The sequence below is a fragment of the Sphaerodactylus townsendi genome, linkage group LG13, assembly GCF_021028975.2.
Source record: "Sphaerodactylus townsendi isolate TG3544 linkage group LG13, MPM_Stown_v2.3, whole genome shotgun sequence".
Classification (NCBI taxonomy): domain Eukaryota; kingdom Metazoa; phylum Chordata; class Lepidosauria; order Squamata; family Sphaerodactylidae; genus Sphaerodactylus; species Sphaerodactylus townsendi.
The window spans coordinates 9,965,698-9,986,465 of record NC_059437.1 but is presented as its reverse complement, the minus strand read 5'-3'; the positions used below and the strand labels follow the sequence as shown (position 1 = coordinate 9,986,465).

General features: G+C 46.5%; 1 protein-coding gene across 1 annotated transcript in view; it reads right to left on the bottom strand.

Annotated features, from left to right (window-relative positions):
• Window positions 1-20,768, bottom strand: part of LOC125442948 (sodium/hydrogen exchanger 2-like) — a 54,609-nt gene that overhangs the window by 23,858 nt on the left and 9,983 nt on the right. Inside the window, exons 4-8 of the mRNA XM_048514753.1 lie at window positions 19,876-20,126; window positions 17,854-18,071; window positions 15,089-15,285; window positions 11,080-11,169; window positions 10,696-10,766 (exon numbers count right to left, since the gene is read on the bottom strand). Of these exons, the coding sequence (XP_048370710.1) occupies window positions 10,696-10,766; window positions 11,080-11,169; window positions 15,089-15,285; window positions 17,854-18,071; window positions 19,876-20,126 (827 nt within the window). The remainder of the gene's footprint in view (window positions 1-10,695; window positions 10,767-11,079; window positions 11,170-15,088; window positions 15,286-17,853; window positions 18,072-19,875; window positions 20,127-20,768) is intronic.

Sequence of the window (20,768 nt, the reverse complement as noted above, 5' to 3'; positions counted from 1 at the left end):
GTGGCCATCACCACCTCCTGTGGCAGCATATTCCAAACACCAATCACGCATTGTGTGAAGAAGTGTTTCCTTTTACTAGTCCTAATTCTTCCCCCCAGCATTTTCAATGAATGCCCCCTGGTTCTAGTATTGTGAGAAAGAGAGAAAAAATTCTCTCTGTCAACATTTTCTACCCCATGCATAATTTTATAGACTTCAATCATATCCCCCCTCAGACATCTCCTCTCCAAACTAAAGAGTCCCAAACGCTGCAGCCTCTCCTCATAAGGAAGGTGCTCCAATCCCTCAGTCATCCTTGTTGCCCTTCTCTGCACTTTTTCTATCTCTTCGATATCCGATATAACAATATACCCCTTTATAATATGATGTTAAGGTTAATACTTAGAGATAATTTAAGTTTAAGAAACATATTGTAACTGATTAAGCTATGAAATTAAATGTGGTAACTTGAAAGAATTCTACCTTGTGTAAAGTTAGGAAGTCAAAGGGTAGCTGTTTTCTAGTCAAACCATGCTATTTTATGAAAGAGTTATATATTCTAAAATGTTTTATTTTTTCTGAATAATTCTCTTCCTTTTTCTTTTTCTTCTTTTTTACTTTTTACTTTTTAATGAACGATGACTTTACTGGTTTCCATGTTATCTATATATATAAAAATCTAACCGTGTGTTTGTCTCTGAGGGGCTGCCTCATAAACTGCTGGACGAACTCCTCCTCTAAACTTCCTAGTAGGTAATGTCACTCTGCTAAGCGAGTGTTTAGTAACATTTACATGACTCGCACCCTCCTGAGCTATCAACTGCCAGAAGCTTCCCATCCCACGCCTAGCTGCCTCCTCCCCAGATGCTGCGCCCATTAGAACTTGCTCTTTTCCACACACCCTTCCTCCAGTCACACGTTTCAAGTGCATGCCTCTAAATTTCTCATATCCCTGCCAAGTGCTAACTGTCCTGCTATTTACAGTAGCCAATGCAGTCCACTCTCTCCACCAGTTGCACGTTCGTTCCCTCCGAAAGGACAAAGACTCTTCCAAGTGCTACCACACAACCCCTCCCCACTTCTCACTCTGGCCACTTCATCCTAACGCTGCCTCAGTCGCTCAGCAAAACGCTATTCTCACTTCACTGCGGAAACTTCTTTTCCTCCCCTCAGCACCCTGCTCCGCTTCATTTTCCTGCGCCTCCTGGCCTGCTCTGCTGGACTTCATATCCAGAGCTCCATTACGCTGCCAGTTCCCGTTCAGACAGCCCCCCACCAAACGCCCACACACTTCACTCCTCTCTGCCCTCCCTCACAGACACACTTCACACAGCCACAGCCTCCTCCATCCTTTTCAAAACTCTCTCACTGCAATCACACACTTCAACACAACCACCTCATCTCACACACTCCTCTCTGCCCTCCCTCACAGCCACACTTCACACAGCCATAGCCTCCTCCATCCTTTTCAAAACTCTCACTGCAATCACACACTTAACACAACCACCTCATCTCACACACTCCTTCTCTGCCCTCTCCCTCACAGCCACATCTTCACACAGCTATCACTCCTTCTCTGCCCTCCCTCACAGACACACTTGCCACAGCCACAGCCTCCTCCATCCTTTTCAAAACTCTCTCACTGCACCACACCCCCCCCAACACAAATCCACCTCATCTCAGCTTTCACACTTCCTCTGCCTCCTCACAGACACCTCACAGCCATATAGCCTCCATCCTTTTCAAAACTCTCTCACTGCAATCACACACTTCAACACAACCACCTCATCTCACACACTCCTCTCTGCCCTCCCTCACAGCCACACTTCACACAGCCATCACTCCTCTCTGCCCTCCCTCACAGACACACTTCACACAGCCATAGCCTCCTCCATCCTTTTCAAAACTCTCTCACTGCACTCACACACTTCAACACACCCACCTCATCTCACACACTCCTCTCTGCCCTCCCTCACAGCCACACTTCACACAGCCATAGCCTCCTCCATCCTTTTCAAAACTCTCTCACTGCAATCACACACTTCAACACAACCACCTCATCTCACACACTCCTCTCTGCCCTCCCTCACAGACACACTTCACACAGCCATAGCCTCCACCATTCTTTTCAAAACTCTCTCACTGCACTCACACACTTCAACACAACCACCTCATCTCACACACTCCTCTCTGCCCTCCCTCACAGCCACATCTCACAGTCAGCCTCCCATCCTTTTCAAACTCTCTCACTGCAATCACACACTTCAACACAACCACACTTATCCTCACACACACTCCTCTCTGCCCCCCCTCACACCCACACTTCACACAGCCATAGCCTCCTCCATCCTTTTCAAAACTCTCTCACCAAAACCCACACACTTTTACACAACCACCATCTCACACACTCTCTCTCTGCCCTCCTCACAGCCACACTTCACACAGCCATAGCTCCCATCCCAAAACCCTCTCCCTTGCACCACTACTCCTTTGTGTGTTTAATCGCTCAACCCTGCCTCACCCAGGATTACCACACCTATCCACTCACCCACACACGCCTTCGGGCTTCCTCCCCCCCACGATTCAGCTATCTACACACACACAACTCATCACCACACCTTAGCCCCCTCCCTCACACTCTAACATCACATTTCCACTTCCTCACCCCTCTTCATCACACCTCTCTGCCTTCAGTTACTTCTAACACCCAGCAGCAAACGACCTAGCCCTCACACACACAAAACTCTCCACCCACACACCATCTCCCCTCACTGCTCGCACATAACTGGCCTGCACAAGTTCACTCCACTCGCTTCCTTCAACCTTTCCTTGTGGGTGGGTGGAGGTCTGATGTTCGCCAACCCCTCCCCACCCGCCAAGAATAATAACCTCTGTGTAGACGCGTCTATTCACAAATATCCAACGACCAGCTCTCAATGGGCTGTACCATAGGTAACCCAACACTACCAAAGGGGTCCAGCAGCTAAATAAGTCCATACACTACAACTACACATCTCTAAAGGTACCACTTGCAACATTGCTCACTATGGGATCTTTCTCTTACCGCCACCTCCTCCTGCAACTTGCAACCCAAAACACACCTATTAACAACAGAACAATTGTATCCCACAGACCATCCTCTGCCTCTGCTACCGGGAGTACAACCACAGTTTCCCACCTCACAAGGCTGTACAATCTTCTCTGAGATGCACTGGCTCAAACACACCTAAAATACAACAAACTGATGTAATCGTTGATATGAAATAATTTTTTCTTTACCATTATATATCCAGTTTTGTCGCCTATTTACTTCTATCGGTTTGTGGTATTTTTTTGTATTGGCTTGTTGTATTTTAATTGGGAGATAGGACGCTGTGCACTCAGTTCTTTGTAAGCTACCCCAAACACAAACATTGCAATACATCACGCATCCCTGCAATAGATCAACACTAGGCATACCACCACTCCTACTCCTCATGCCCTATCAGGGCGCCACCTAACGCTACCCTGACAACCCCCTAGCAGACCTCATACATTACATCACACCTCACACTCCTGCTGCCCACCTTCCCTATGGTACCCCAGTATCCATCCCTCTAACACCTCCCTTTCTTCCTTCCACAGGCCACCCTAACTGTTACCCTTCCAACCAGCCATGCCTCACGCCAAACCAAACTACGGCCGCCACACTTCAAGGCTTAACAACGCCTAGCCATCAGTTTCAAAACAAGACCTGAACAGTTGCCACAGCAAACTCCAGAGTGCCACTAATAAAGAAGACTCACCAACGCCAATGGAAACACCACAACAACGTTCAGCCAGACTTCAGGAAGCATGCCTCCATGCACGCCAAACACGTGCCAAAGCTACACCTCTAACTCGCACTCAGAACAGACGACGCCACAGACTCCAGATGACTGAAACACGACAACAACATACTGCCCTTCAACTTCAAACCGGACTCCGCCCACAGCAGTCACGTGACTACCATCGTCTCGCCTTCTGCTACAACCCTGCCACAGATTACTCTTCCACCCCCCCTGTTCACATCGGCACTATGACTACTGTCTGCCCTTACTGCAAGGCACTCAAATTTCCCGGAGAAACTCCAGGAATGTGCTGCGCAAATGGAAAAGTTACCCTTCCCGCACTACAGGAGCCACCAGAGCCACTTCACACATTGCTTGATGGACAGACCACAGAATCCAAACATTTCCTCACTAACATCAGGCAATACAACTCCTGCTTCCAAATGACTTCTTTCGGCGCAGATATCATCACAGCTCCATTCATGCCAACTTTCAAAGTGAAAGGTCAAATATACCACAGAGCCGGGTCCCTACTTCCACTGCAAGACCATCAACACAAATTCCTCCAAATGTATTTTATTGGTGACACAAATGATGAACTACATGCCCGCTGCGGGATTTCTCCCAACATAAACCCTAGCATCGTTTCACAGCTTCAACAGCTTCTCCATGCCAACAACCACTTGATCCGTTTGTTCAAAACAGCACTTGCAATGATGCCATCTGACACACACAAAATTGTCATTCATCCAGACAAAACCCCTCCTGGGCAACATACCCGCCAATTCAATGCGCCAACTATAGATGAGGTGGCAATAGTTATCGTCGGCGATGTTTTCCACCCCAGAGACATTGTCCTCCATCGCAAAAACGCACACTTAACAAAAGTCTCAGAAACTCACCGCCTTCCCAATGCATGCCCTGCAATACCCTATCCTTTTTTTGGGATGGAGTCACATACCACTTCAACATCAAGATGAAAAACCCGCACAGTGGTGAAGACACACATTTAAAATGCAGCGCCATGAACTACTACTCATACCGCTATAATGATTCGGCCAGAATGAAGACAACCAATATCCCGAAAATGCCGCATTGCCTCTTCCACCAGTATATTGTCGACATATGCTAAGATTGAAAACAGAATGCCTGATGTTCCTCCGTTACAATCAGACCAAGCTGCGCCTGAGGAATACATGTATTTCATGATGCAGTTGTACTCGACGGCAATACAACTAACATTGGAAGACTAACCATTCTGCCATCTTCCTACACTGGCAGCCCACATCATATGCATGAATATGCTCAAGATGCCATTGTATATGTAAATGACACTATAGCCGCCCAGACTTATTTATAACTTTCTACATGCAACCCAGTTTGATGACATTCTCCGCCAACTTCCTTCCTGCCCAGTCACCACAGGACAGGTAATGACATCAAGGCACGCGTATCTACAGACAGAACTGCAATCACTTATGGATCTCTGCGGTAAACCAAGTGTTCGGCTCTGTGCGCTGCTGGATGTACCTAGTCGTATCGGCAGCAGGACTACCACACGCACACATACCCTGGCTCTACAACAAACTCACCTTAATGACATCGATTACCCATAATCAGTGCTGAAATAATTCACCTGTGCACTGACAACCTTTCTGCATCAGGTGGTTTCAACATGATACATGGCTCTGCGGTGCCCTCTTTAATCCTGCTTCACCATGTATGATAGACGGTAAAATGCTCAAAACGTATCCCAAGCATTACCAGACACAATCACCGGCAATGATGGATATCCCTTATACCGGCGTAGATCAACACAGGATGGCGGACACTCCACAAAGATACACACACGCCATGGCCCCATTGAAGTTGACAACAGGTGGGTTGTCCCATATCCCCCTTTGCTATCCAAAGCCTACAAAGCACACATCAACGTTGAATACTGCAACCCGCGGAAATCCATTAAATACATCTGCAAATATGTGAACAAAGGCAGTGACATGGCCGCCGGGCATGCTTAACACAGACAGGATACCAACGCGACTCACACATGCCCATGAGATTGCACTGTATCAGACTGTACATACATTTCCAGCAGCAATGAAGCTACATTCTTTCGTTTCCAATCCACGCACGACATCCCCCAGTTGTCCACTTAGCAGTACACCTGGAAAATGGACAACGTGTGTACTTCACAACTACAACTGTGCAACAGCTGGCCCATAACCCTCCGTCTACAACTTTGACTGCTTTCTTCCTGCTATGCCAAACCGACACCTTTGCACAAACACTGTTATACTCTGAGGTTCCTACATATTATGTATGGAATGCCATTGGAAAAACATTTCAGCGACGCAAGCGGGGTGAGCATGTCGAGGGCCACCCTGGCATCTTCAAACAACCTACAATAGGCAGACTATACACCGTTCATCCCACTCAAGATTAATGCTTCTTCCTACGGATGCTACTGGTAAATGTGCCCGGCCCAACATCTTTCCAACATTTACGCACTGTCCACGGTGTCATACATCCCACTTACCGCAGTGCATGTCAAGCTCTCCATTTACTAGAGAACGACCAACACTGGGATTTGTGCCTTACTGAAGCATGCCACACTTCACATCCTCATCAAATACGGTCGCTTTTTGCCATCATATTAACCACTTGCTCTCCATCTTCCCCTACACATCTATGGGAGACATACAAGTCACACATGGCTGAAGATATTGTCCATCGAACATGCACTAACACTTCGACTTTGGACATATCTGCCACCGCTGACATCTACAATGAGGTCCTGGTAATCATTGAAGATTTGTGCTCACAAATCGCAAACAAACTTCTCTGCCAGTTGGGCATGCCATCACCACATCGCTCTGCTGCTGCTTTTTACGACGCTGACCTGCGGCGTGAACAAACCTACAATACCACTGACCTCATTTCCTACATCCACTCACATACCCTAAACTCACACTAGAGCAAAAAACCGCATATGACCAAATAATGTGTGCTGTGAACAGCAGCAATGGACAAATCTTCTTCTTAGATGCACCAGGAGGCACTGGAAAAACATTCCTACTCACACTAATTCTGGCATCAATACGCTCCACCAATGACATTGCCTTAGCTCTTGCTTCATCTGGCATTGCAGCAACACTGCTTCCAGGTGGAAGAACTGCTCATTCTGCTCTGAAACTCCCACTAAACATGCAATGGAATGACACTCCAACTTGCAACATCTCCAAAGGCTCTGGCATGGGAAAGGTCCTGCAGAAATGCAAACTGATCGTTTGGGACGAATGCACAATGGCCCACAAGAAATCACTTGAAGCCCTAGATCGCACACTACAAGACTTGCGTACAGACAACAGGCCATTTGGAAATGCAGTCCTCCTGCTTGCAGGAGACTTCAGACAAACACTTCCTGTACTTCCCCGATCAACACCAGCAGATGAAATTAAATGCTTGCCTGGAAATACTCCCCTTTGTGGCAGCACGTCACAACAGTGCATTTAACAATTAATATGCGTGTCCACCAACAGAACCACCACAGTGCTGAGATCTTCTCTAGCCAACTGCTGGACATCGGAAATGGCACGCTGCCTCTGAATCCAGCCTCAGGACGCATCCCACTGCCTCACAACTTTTGCAACACAGTACCATCCAGATATGCTTTGATACAAAACATTTTCCCCAACATTACACATAACTACAAGAGCCATGATTGGCTGAGTGAGCGAGCTATTCTTGCCCCCAAGAACAAAGATGTCCAAGACCTCAACACTCTAATCCTATCCACCATTGACTACGACACAGTAACATACAAGTCCATCGACACTGTTGTAGAAGCAGATGAAGCAGTTAAGTACCCAACAGAGTTTCTGAACTCCCTCGATCTGCCAGGAATGCCACCACACATCTTACAATTAAAATTACTTCCAGTTATCACAAGGTTACCGTAACATCAATCAGCCAAACTCTGTAATGGGTAATAATGACTTGCCGTCAAAACTCTAATGCCCAACATAATTGAGGCCACAATATTGGACATTAGTAAGCCCTTTCAAAGGTGAGAGGGATGCTATCCCCTCGCATACCCACATGATACAACAGATATGCCATTCCAATTTAAGGAGACTACAGTTCCCCATCCGCTAGCATTCGCTATCACCATCAACAAAGCATAATCTCTACAGTGGTGCGGTGGTTGATCTACACCAATGCTTCTCATGGGCTAACCATATCGCTGTACGCTCCAGAGAGTATCCACCCCAGAACACCTCTACATCTACACCCGCAACAGAGAAGCAAGAAATGTTATTCACCCACAAGCACTGCAACCCTAAACCTACAGGAACACTACACTCTGTCTGCACACCCTTCCCCCTTACATGAGACTACTACACATCAACGATATAACAATGTGAACTGAAAAGGGAAAAAAGGATTCCATTTGACTACCCTAAAGTTTGCAAGCTATGATCATTGAACCTGTATGCACATCTGTGTGGTTAAGGACTCCTTATGAGAAGGACACTGTTATTAGCAACGCCAAGTGGGTCGGGTCTCCGCTAGTATTGTATAAATTTAAAGCTAATAAAAATTATTGGGGGGGGGGGCGGAAAAAGTTCATTGGGACGAACAACCATATTTCTGCAGGATCCTAGAACAGGATTCTGAAACCAAAGGATGAATCCGTCCCATAGATCTTGCCTCCCACATTGTACAGGACACGCCAAATATCATGGGACACTGCGTTGACCACTCTTATCTCGACAGCTAATTGGTGAGGGAAATAATTTCTCTTATTTAAATGGGAGTGGCAAGGTAACATGAGTTTTCAAGTGTACGTGCACACCCTAACCCTGTGTAAGTTTCCATTGGGGCTTCTGCCAAAATACATAGGATTGCAGCCTTGGTATTTGAGCGTCCAAAAAAAAGGTTTTTTTTTTCATAAATTTGAATATTGCCCCTTAAATGGAGTTAGATACCTGAATGACATGTTTAGTTACAGGGAAAAAAATTGCTGTATAATTACAGCATGATAGAAACTCATCAACATTAGCCATCCAGTTTTCGGTCTGAGAAAGAAGCTTAGTAGACTTTTAAAAACGACCTCTTTCTTGATCCATTATTTTGATCCTTGCTACAAGGAGGGACTTCAGCTCTGAAGGAAAAACCTTCTTTTTATAGGTGCAAAAGGCATTTGATCCCTGCCGTCAACAGTGAAAGGGTCTCAGATAGCAGGTGTTCAGAAAAAGCCTCTTTGCCTGAGAAGATGGAAAGTGACTCCCAGTTAGATTACACAATACTGGGCTCATTCCGCACATGCAGAATAATGCACTTTCAAACTGCTTTCAGTGCTCTTTGAAGCTGTGTGGAATAGCAAAATCTACTTGCAAACAGTTCTGAAAGTGGTTTGAAAACACATTGCTCATGCGTGTGCCTGGAAGTATCTCTCAGACTTCAAGCTGGGACCATCCGTCCATGTGCAGGACATTCACAGCTTGAAAGAACTTGTCCCATGTCCCGCGGGTTTTCCCCAATGTCCCGGGTTCTGGAAGGCTGCCGCACTGCCTTCTGGGGCGCAAGGCAGTCGCGCGTAGTTTCCAGCGCAGCCGCAGGAGCATTTCCACTTGCTTCTGCGCCGCTGCCGCTTCCGCCCTGTCACCAGGGTGAGAAACGGCAGCGCCTTCCAAAAGTGCTGAAATTGCAGCGCCCCATGGCTGCAGATGCGTATCGCGTCAAGAGTTGAAAGTTCTGAGGCGCCGCCGCTTCCCGCCTCTGGTGATTGATAAACGGTAGCTCTGTAGCCAGCAAAAGGCAGTCTCCGTGTGATAGGTGATAGCGAGTGTGTGTGGCTCAGGTGTGTGTGTGTGTGCGCGAGTGTGTGGCTAACAAGGTATGCCAGCAAGTGTGCGCTCCATGTGTGTGTGCGAGTGTGTGTGGCTGCGCAAGTGTGTGTGTGGTTCCGTGTGCGCGCACGAGTGTGCGCTCCATGTGTGTGTGCGTGTGTGTGTGGCTGCGCAAGTGTGTGTGTGTGCTACGGGGGGAGCCGCCCGCCCATCCCGGTTCTTGAAGGTGACCATCTGGTCACCTTACCCTAGACTCACTGGGTATAAGACTGCTTTAAGAGATTTTAGTTTTATTTATCTTTTGGAACATTTATATCCTCCCTTTCCTTCTGGTTCAAAGTGACTGAGCTGTGCCTCAGCTGTAGAACAACTGCCTCAAATGAAGAAGGTAGAAGAACACCTGGTCTGAAAGCCAAAGGCCCCAGGTTCGATCCCTGGCGTTGTCATTAAGAAGAAGAAGAAGAGTTGGATTTATATCCCCCCTTTCTCTCCTATAGGAGATTCAAAGGGGCTTACAAATTCCTTTCCCTGCCCCCCTCACAACAAACACCCTATGAGGTAGGTGGGGCTGAGAGAGAGCTCAGAAGAACTGTGACTAGCCCAAGGTCACCCAGCTGGCATGAGGGATTTCAAGTTATTGGGCGCTGAGGAAAACTTTTCCATCTGAGAACCTGGAGCCCAGCCATCGCTAGTCTGAACAGACAACCCGAGGAAAGTAGGTTCATTGATCTTGTGTAAGGCAACAGTAGATGTTCATGAAGGGACCACTACAAACAATGCAGTCTACACATCTGAGGGCTTCCTTCACTTATGAATGGTGACAATCTTCTTTAATTTAGCTCCCAAACAATCTGGTCCTTCCCTTTTGTGATTAACAAAAAAGGAAGGAAAAGGGTGGGGGAGAGATTTTGGAACGCCGTGGTTATCTGCTTTATGACACAAAGATGAATGGTACCAAGATGTCCCTGGTGAGAAACAGAAATCCGTCTCCCGGGTGTCATCTTCCCTTCCTTCTACACATGTAGAGAATTGTATTTTTGGCAAATCCTTACTTATCTTTCCAGTAATACTGTCCCCAGTGTCCTGATATATCTTCTATGCCAGCCAACAAATGATCCAAAAACTAAACAGAGAGAAAAGATTTTGCTATAAACGGATGCATTGTTTCATCTGCACAGAGTATTTGAAGTGGCAATGCATTAAAAATTGTATTCTTGCCCTTAAGTGGCACATTTACCCTTCAGGATTCAAACTCTTTAATTTTGTACGATGTAATTTTGTACCATCAAAGGGATGCCCCTAGATGTATAGATCAATATCTGGGGGCCAGCAAAAGAAGTTTCTTCTACACCAGTTCCAAAGAGGTCATCTAGAATTTTACACTTCTAATATTTACAGGCCATCTTTCGATGTTTCTTCAGTATAGGAGCACTTACACGGATATGAATCTGCTCTCCCACGGTGGGGGCACTTTCTTGTTTTCTGGTGACAGCTAACAAGTCAACAAGAGGACGAATCGTAATTCCCTGTGGCGCAAGAGAAAAATGAAAGAAAATAAGCTGCAAAGAATGGACGCGTTTCACTCAAAAGGCAAACTAATTGCAAGGTGAACTACTTTGTATCTTGCATTTTTGGCCATTCAAGAAAATTGCCAAGATCAACAGAAATCAAAACACCAAAACTGAGGAGAATCAAACAAGACAAGCTGACATGATTCATATAATAATAGAAGTTGTTTTTAATGGTATGATTGGAATTAATTAAGCAATATTTTTCGGCTGCGATGTGCTTTTCTATATATAAATATATGTATATATATTTTAATTTCAGGCTGGTCTCTGACTGTAAATATGCTGACTAACTAACAAGCAGGTCAGTGCAGAAGCAGAAGATTTTAAAATAGAACTATTTGACCTGGATTGTCAAAAGAAGGGGAAAGACCTAAAAATCACTGTGAAGCAGCCATTTTTTAATATTCCTTCTCCGTTTCATGTATCAGATTGTTATTCCTTCCTCGAGAAGCTCAAAGAGATACTTCTGAGGCTGAGTTGGACGCAGGCATTTCAGAAAGATGTTGGCATTTTGGACAGGACCCAGGAGCTCCCGGAAAATGATGACAGTGGTTGCAAAACTGGCTGGATATATTTCCATCTCCCCAGACTCATCTGGAGTTTAGCTCTGGAATCTTCAAGAGCAGACCCACCTGGATCCCCTTATAGTCCTCAGTCCTCCATGCACAAATAAGCATGACAAGATCTCTCAGCTCTGGAAAGGGTCCTATACAATAAAATATGTCATTGCCACAACCTCATAAGGCAGGATCTAGAAACATGACCAAGGGTCCAGCTTGATACTGACCAACCTCATAAGGCAGGATCTAGAAACATGACCAAGGGTCCAGCTTGATATTGACCAACCTCATAAGGCAGGATCTAGAAACATGACCAGGGGTCCAGCTTGATATTGACCAACCTCATAAGGCAGGATCTAGAAACATGACCAAGGACCCAGCTTGATATTGGCCGACCTCATAAGGCAGGATCTAGAAACATGACCAAGGGTCCAGCTTGATATTGACCAACCTCATAAGGCAGGATCTAGAAACATGACCAAGGACCCAGCTTGATATTGGCCGACCTCATAAGGCAGGATCTAGAAACATGACCAAGGGTCCAGCTTGATATTGACCAACCTCATAAGGCAGGATTCCATCCTGATATTGACCAAGAAGCTCAGAGAAGCATGAATAGCTTTCCCCTTCAAATCCATATTGTTTCAACCACTCTGAGTCAGGTTAAGCTGAGTGGCTTTGGGTCAACCGGAGAATTTCATAAGTGAGTGGGGATTTGAACCCAGAGCCCTCCTGTCTTAGTCCAAAACAGTGAGGAATACACATGTTCCTGCCTCTGATAGGAAAAGTGCTACTCCCACTCATGTGGGTATAACAGCTTCTCCAAAAGCATTGGAACTACTCATTGGTAAAGGTCATGGTTAATTCACCTATAGCACAGGAGTCAAACTTGCAGCCCTCCAGATGTTATGGACCACAGTTCCCATCATCCCCTGCCAGCTGGCAGAGGATGATGGGAACTGTAGTCCATAACATCTGGAGGGCCGCAAGTTTGACACCTATGACCTGTAGATTCCCAATGTAGGTTTAGGGCAGAAATGGCCATGCCTGGAGGCTTGGTTGAATATCTACAGCAGGAGATCCTGGGGTTTTTTGAGCCCGTGGGCACATCTGGAATTCTGCACACAGCATGGTGGGTGCAGCAACAAAATGGCTGCCACAAAATGGCAGCTGCACAAGGCAGAGCTAGCCACAAAATGACCATCACAGCTGAACTTTAGTCACACAGAGAAGACCCTTGCACTGTGGTGGCAGCTGCTGCCAAAGTAACATTTTTTTAAAAAATCTGCACAGCCAAAAATATCTCCAGTAGCCAATCAGAAGCCTTGCTGGGCAAAAGCCCTACCTGGCCCTGACCACTTTCTGAAAACACCTGGCGGATGCCAGGAAAAGTATCAGCAGGTGCCAATGCACCCTTGGGTGCCTCATTGGGGATCCTGGATCTTCACTATTATTGGGGAGGAGAATATTCTCTCTGGCAACTTCCAAGCACAGATTGTGCACCAAGGCCTTCACCAAGCTGTGATTTAAATCTGGGAGACCCAGAATGAAATCCGTGCTCTCCCCTGGAAGCTTGCAGGGTGACCTCGGACCAGTCACAAACATTCAATGTAACCTACCCCAGCAGAGTTGTGATGAGGATAAAACGGAAGATGGAGAGAACAATGGCCCTTTCCCCACTTACCTTAAGCCCCGCGCTACTCTCCTAAAGTAGCGCGGGGTCCAGCTGCACTCCCCACTTCAGGGGCGGCGAGAACGCAGCCGCCCCGGCGCTGCCTCTCTCGCGCCCCCTCAGTGCGCGTAATTCCTGGCGCCTTTTCAAATGGCGCCTTTTGATGACCCCACGCAGTAACCCTCCGACAAGGGTAAGTGGGGAAAGGGCCAATGTTGTGAGCCACTTTGGGGTCCCACTGGGGAGAAAATCAGGCTGTAAACCACCCTCTCATGCAGAAGTGTATGGAATCTCATGGCTATCACTTGCTTGGTTCATTTTAACCACCAGATGGCGCACAAACGCCAAGAAACATCTTGCTTGGTGCCTCCTTCCTTTAAACCCCACCCTGCAAGCCACAAATATGATCATCACCCCCAGCAACCTGCAGTCTATTTCCGGCAACCCAGGACCAACATTTCCATAGGTGGCGAGCAAAACAAAGACACAGAAAGCCCAGCTTTCAAACTGAGACGACGTATTTAGGAACCTAATGAAACCACCTAGAAACATTTTCTTTAGCACCCTTTGAGTATTGCTTCTTCATTTGTGACCCTCCAGACGTGCTGAGCTCCCCTTCCCTCCCCCCCACCTTTTTGCTCCACCTTTTTCCTCCACTTCACCTTTAATGTGGCTACTGACACAGGAGGGATCCCCCCCAGTGGTGGGATCCAAACATTTTAGTAACAGGTTCCCATGGTGGTGGGATTCAAAAACAGCATGCAGCGCTACCAATGGGGCTGGGCGGGGCACGACGGGGGCGTGGCCGGGCATTCCGGGGGCAGGGCATTAATAATTTCTCTGTTACTGTAAAAAACTCTTACTGTAAAAAAAAGTTCCTAATTTCCAGCTGGAAAATAACACTTTCTGTTCATACCAGCATTTAGAAACTCATTATAGCAAGTCCTACCGTCTACTGCCAACAGAAACAACTACTTCTCCTCTAATTGACTGCCTGTCAAATACTTAACACTTTCAAATACTTAATTTTGTGTCTAGAAATCAAAGGAAGGATACTTTCCTTAAACAAGGAACTTTACCATATTTCTAAAACATGTTTTTAAAACAGCCCAACAGGGAGAATTATCCCGTTTTCTATCTTCGCTAACCAGCCACATAGGAAACAACAGGACTTTATGATTTTTGGACCTAATGGAAAGCAAGCTGGAGGCAGAGGATCCCGTGCCCTGACCATGGGTCTGGCAACCCTGTGGCCAGTAGCCCCGTAGCATTGGCAGGTATAGGAGGAGCTGATGGGACAGCCCACTCCTGCTGTCACATCCCAGATCAAGGGTTGAATCCAGATTAAATGTTCTACTAATGCAAGATGCCAGCATGTGTAGGGATTAAGAGCGGTGGGCTCTAATTTGGAGAACAGGGTTTGATTCTCCACTCCTCCCCATGAGCAGTGGACTCTTATCAGGTGAACTGGATTTGTTTCCCCACTCCGACACATGAAGCCTGCTGGCTGACCTTGAGCTAGTCACAATTCTCTCTGAACTCTCTCTTGAGATTGAGTAAAAAAGAGGGCTGGTTACCACCCATTTAAATGGAAAACAAAGCTTCTACCCAAAGGAGGAAAACAATGATCACCTGGTTTTACCTGTATGAAAACTGTGAAGAGGATGACCACTGTTGTGGCTGCAATAAAGAGTTTCTTTCTCGGCAAGTTTGGGAGCAGGAAAACCAGAGAGAAGCAGATGGCCCCTCTCAGTCCGCCATAGGCAATGATGAACTGGTCCTTCGAGGTCACAGTATTGATGTGTGATCTGTTGATGATGAAAGTCAGCACAAGAACTCCTGAAAGACATGAACATAAGAATATAAGAACTAGCCTGCTGGATCAGACCAGAGTCCATCTAGTCCAGCACTCTGCTACTCGCAGTGGCCCACCAGGTGCCTTTGGGAGCTCACGTGCAGGATGTGAAAGCAAGGGCCTTCTGCTGCTGCTGCTGCTCCTGAGCACCTGGTCTGCTAAGGCATTTGCAATCTGAGATCAAGGAGGATCAAGATTGGTAGCCATGAAGAGGGATGGCAATTCACGGGGAATGAAGGGAAATTAAATCGGAAGGTTTACAGACAAAATAACCCCCACCCTGGAATGCTCTCCTATATAGGCATATTTCATTTATTATTTATTGTAATCACACCATAGCAAAACCCTAACCTAGGGCTCTGTTTGCCCTCGTGAAACAGATGAGATAATGCTTTGATTAAAATCCTGGGTAAATGAGACTGTTTTAACCTGAAGTCATAAAAAGAGAGGGAGATGTCAGGTGACCCTCAAGGGGGAGTACGTTCGACAAATAACTCTGTCTCAAATTCTGTCTCAAACTCTGTCATTTCTGAGCACTCAGTAGCAGCCCGCGTATTAACTCGTGTTAACACAGGTGGATTCCGCACAGTGTATTTATAACAAGTTGCAGTTGTTACAAATGAACCCATTTTCCTTTTTCCCATTCACACGTGTGCTGTTTAAGTGTTCGGGAAGCAATCTGAGCCCCTGAAAACAATTAGAATTGTTTGTGCACCTTTGCATGAAAATACTTCTCTTTTGAAATTTTTCTTTTACGATGCATGCATACCTGCAAAGGCAGACAGAAATGAACACCGGCAGCCATGCCAATTGTCCCACAATCTGATTGGCTGCACTTGCATAGCTTTGCTTGTTCAACTCACAAAAGTTAAAGAGAGAACAAGGGACTTTCCTACAATCGCCAGGCAATAACAAATGTGTTGCTGTGGATCTGTGAGTGACATGGCGGTCATACTCGCTGCCAATGGGAGAAAACGTGCTTGGGGCACTTGAGAAATGGCGGGCGCTCTGAGGTCGAATCCCCACTACTGTCTTAGCCAGGTTTCAGAACACAAACTAACCAGGTTTGAGGGACGACCTCCCCACTGCTTGCGTGGCAGATTCTGTTTCTGGCGCTCGTTCTCCCCGTTAATCTGCATTCTGGCAAGACCTGGTTGCAAGTGGCATAGACCCCATTAGCATGGTTCAGAGCTGATCCGAGGGGAGGGATGGGGGTTGATACCCTGATGGAATTCGGGCAACCAATCAGCGCTGCGATGCGCGCGCAGCCTTTCCTTTGTTTCATTTCCGCTTTTGTGATTCATCCAGCAGAAGGGGATGCAAACGTTAAACAAACGTGTAACTTCGAATCATTAATGGTTTACACAGGTAATGATTAACTGTTTGCACAGTTAAACAGTTAAACATTACACTGTTACATGTTGGTTTTTTTTATCACGCCCCTACAATGTATGTTTCCGCAGTGGGAAAAGGTCCCACCCCATCAAGGCACACCAACCAATCAGGGGAGACCGACGAAGCGAGCTTGCTTGGTAGTGGGGATTGCTAAGAGTTCTGCAACCGGGTGTGTCTGCTGTGTGCTTGCTACGGTGGGGAAGGAGAAACTCCGATGAAGAGGACACGGTTTCACAATGAACAGGTTTGGATCTGCATGCAAATTTCAAGTGGAGATTCGACCTGAGGATCACCCTACGATGTGCCGGGCAAACTGAACAAACTGGCGGGCAAGCAGATTCTCCTTGAAATGGCCGATGGCAACGGAAGCTCAAGTGAAAGGCTGACATCTGGGAAAATAAAGGGTCTCCTACCTGTTGTGTTTGCATGAGAGGGCCTTCAACTGGGGATTTTGCAAAAAAAATTGCTGGTTTAGTGATTTCTGTCAAACCCAGCTTAAGAGAAATATGATGGACCTGAGCCGTTTTGGGGAAGAGACCTGTGCGAAGTTCTTCCCCAAAACACTACATCTAAAATGTCCTGAAGACATTCTATTTGTGCTGTGCGGAATCCACCACAGATAAAGAGACCTAGGTTCATTCCAGACATGCAAATAATGCGCTTTCAAACTGCTTTCAGTGCTTTTTGAAGCTGTGCGGAATGGCAAAATCCACTTGCAAACAGTTGTGAAAGTGGTTTGAAAACGCATTATTTTGCATGTGCAGAAGGGGCCCTAGAGATAGCTCTAGCCATAAATCTTTGTTCCCCAAGAAAGGATGCTGCTGATATATCAGGCAAACTGGGTGTACTTCCATATGACCCAAATGCAAACTGATCAACAATTCATTCTATGAATGTGCAAAACTGTTAGGGTAATGCATTTCACTGTGGAAAACAGTGTTTCTACAAGGCACAAAAATATTGACATAATTGGAATCTGCATTATGCGGATGTGCCAGCCCTTCAACTTGGAAGGTGGCCTCTTTTCTTTCTTTCTTTCTTTCTTTCTTTCTTTCTTTCTTTCTTTCTTTCTTTCTTTCTTTCTTTCTTTCTTTCTTTCTTTCTTTCTTTCTTTCTTTGTGCATCACCCAAAGAAGATTTTCCCCAGTTCTCAATACCTAGCGCTCTCCAAAGAAGGCAGAAAATGATGGTGAAACAAATGTACGGCCAGCTCCATTCGTGGTTGTCGCCAATGGTGGAGACGCCAAGGAAGATAAAGATGAGGGTATCGCTGACGCTACTCCACATTTTCATGAAGTATTTTATCGTTGTGTGGGACTTCAGAGAGATGTTGGCCTCCACGTAACGCTTCATGCCCATTGCACAAGCAATAATTCTGCAAAAGAAAAAAATAAGGAAGACGTTGAGCAGAATTACATTTAGGCTCAGTTATGACTATGTGAGCATCAAATCTGAGCATATTAGAATTAGACATTTATTCAGGATTTTGATTTTGTTGTCTAAGGATCAGGTTTTAAGACACTAGAGTTCCACAACTAACCCTCCACTTGTGTAATTGTGCCTTTGAAAATGGTTCAAGGCACACCATAATGTTGTGATGTCCTTTTGGGCCAGGTAGTCTAAGTGAAGTTACTGTCACAGCATTGTAGAATGCTCTAGGACAGGGGTGTCCAACTCTGCTCCTCCAGATGTCCATGGACTTTGATTCCCATCAGCCCCTGAATCATAGTCCATGAACATCTGGTGGGGCATATTTGGACACCCCTGCTCTAGGATTTTCTTGAAACTCTATGGTGAATGCATAGCAATTGGGTCTCCAACCTATTTGAGCCTGTTGGTGGCTTTGGAATTCTGACCCAGGCTGGTGGGCATAATCATAAAATGGCCATTGCAAAGGAAGCACAGCTAACAACAAAATGGCTGCCGGAGGAGGTGGAGCCAAGCACAGAATGTCAGGGAGTGAGCATATGCATAAATCGCATAGTAACCCTTCAACCTTTCAGGAAGATGTCCTGCTTAACAGGGCACCTTTTAAAATGAACACATCGTCAAAAATATTTTCTTGTTTACACACAGCTTACTTTCAGTCACCCAAAGAAAATCCTTGTGCTCTGGTGGCAAAAACTGTTGAAGTGATTTTTTGAAAAACTGAACACGCAATCAGATCTCCAGTGGCTAAATACAAGTCCTGTTAGGTACCTGGTCTTGCCTACTTTCTAAAAACGCTTCACGGGCACCAGGAAAAGTGATGGTGGGCACCACGGTCACCACGTTGGGGACCCCTGCCATAGAGTTTCATGGGATCCTAGAGCATCTCACAATCTGGTGACATAATTTCCAGTTACAGAGCTAGAAATGACATCATGATATTGCAGGACACTGTTCCGACCCCTGCTTCCCCTCTCCCCACTGCACCAAGGGCGGGCAACAAAGGGGTATGAAATTCGTGCACATTAAGCATGTAGACACAGACTGAAATCACCAGATATGCATTGCAGGTCCTGTTTAAACAACACGCCAAGATGGTTCACAAATCTTTGGCCCTCACAGACCAGCTGGGCTTTAGCAGCTCACAACTGAAAATGAGCAAGCTTAGGAAAGGCAAAAGTCTCACCGCTCTACATTCCATTTCTTTGTCTTTCTGAGCCTCAGAGAATATCATGTGAGATTGATTGTCTTTGAACCAATGTATGTCCTCATTTCTGCCTAATTATACAAATGTAAGGAATGTGGGGGGGTTTTGTATCTGGGATAATTTTCCAAAGCTTTTATACTTCCCATTTGCTTCCCTCGTGATCTTAAGCACAGTGCAGATGCCTTCTCAGCCCTTGTGGCTTAGGCCCAGTTCTGTTGCACATTAAGAAGAAAAAGAAGAAGAGTTTGGATTTATATCCCCCCTTTCTCTCCTGCAGGAGACTCAAAGGGGCTTACAATCTCCTTGCCCTTCCCCCCTCACAACAAACACCCTGTGAGGGTAGGTGGGGCTGAGAGAGCTCCAAGAAGCTGTGACTAGCCCAAGGTCACCCAGCTGGCGTGTGTGGGAGTGTACAGGCTAATCTGAATTCCCCAGATAAGCCTCCACAGCTCAGGCGGCAGAGCGGGGAATCAAACCCGGTTTCTCCAGATTAGATACACGAGCTCTTAACCTCCTACGCCACTGCTTGTAGTAAGTTACTTACGCCACAATACCCGAGAGGTGGAACATTTCAGCCGTGAGGTAAGATAGGTAGCTGTAGAGGAAGACAAAAAGGGGCTCAATCACGCGGATGTTCTTGGTGAAGCGAGTGGTGAAGGCAGCTATCGTGCCGAAGAGGAGGCCAACCAAGACGCCCCCGATCCCAACTACGAAAAATTTCCCGATTCCTGCAAACACGTCCGCCATTTTGATCGACGGCATTTCAGCATACGAGCGAAACAGCTTGTACAAGACCTGGAAAGCAAACAGGAAGGGAAATGGTTTCAAGCCAGGAAAGAAGCTCGGGTTGCCAATCTCCAGGTAGGGTCTGGGGATCTCCTGAAATTCAAACGGATGTCCAGATGACAGAGATCTGTTCCTCTGGAGAAAATGGCTGCTTTGGGTGGTGGACTCTGAGGTCCTCTCCTTTCCCAAACCCTGCCCTCTTCAGGTTCCACTTCTGAAAGGCAGTGTGGTGTAGTGCAATGGTGGCCAACCTTTGGCACTCCAGATGTTATGGGCTACAATTCCCATCAGCCCCTGCCCATCAGCCCCTACAATTCCCATCAGCACTCCAGATGTTATGGACTACAATTCCCATCAGCCCCTGTTATGGACTACAATTCCTCTGTTATGGACTACAAGCTGGCTTTGTGTAATTGTCACCCTTAGAATGTTAGGGATACCAGCCTCTGAGTAGGATCTGGGGATCCCTGGAGCACAGCTCATCTCCAGGGAGGAGAGATAGTGAGGGGTGGCATGCAAGGGAGGGGAGGGAGGGGGCCCAGCATCTGGATATGGCCCACCCACCCTAACAGAGGGAGAGGAAGGGAGGGAGGGGGAGGGGTGGCATGCAAGGGAAGAGAGGGAGGGAGAGGGAAGGGTCGGAGGGGGAGG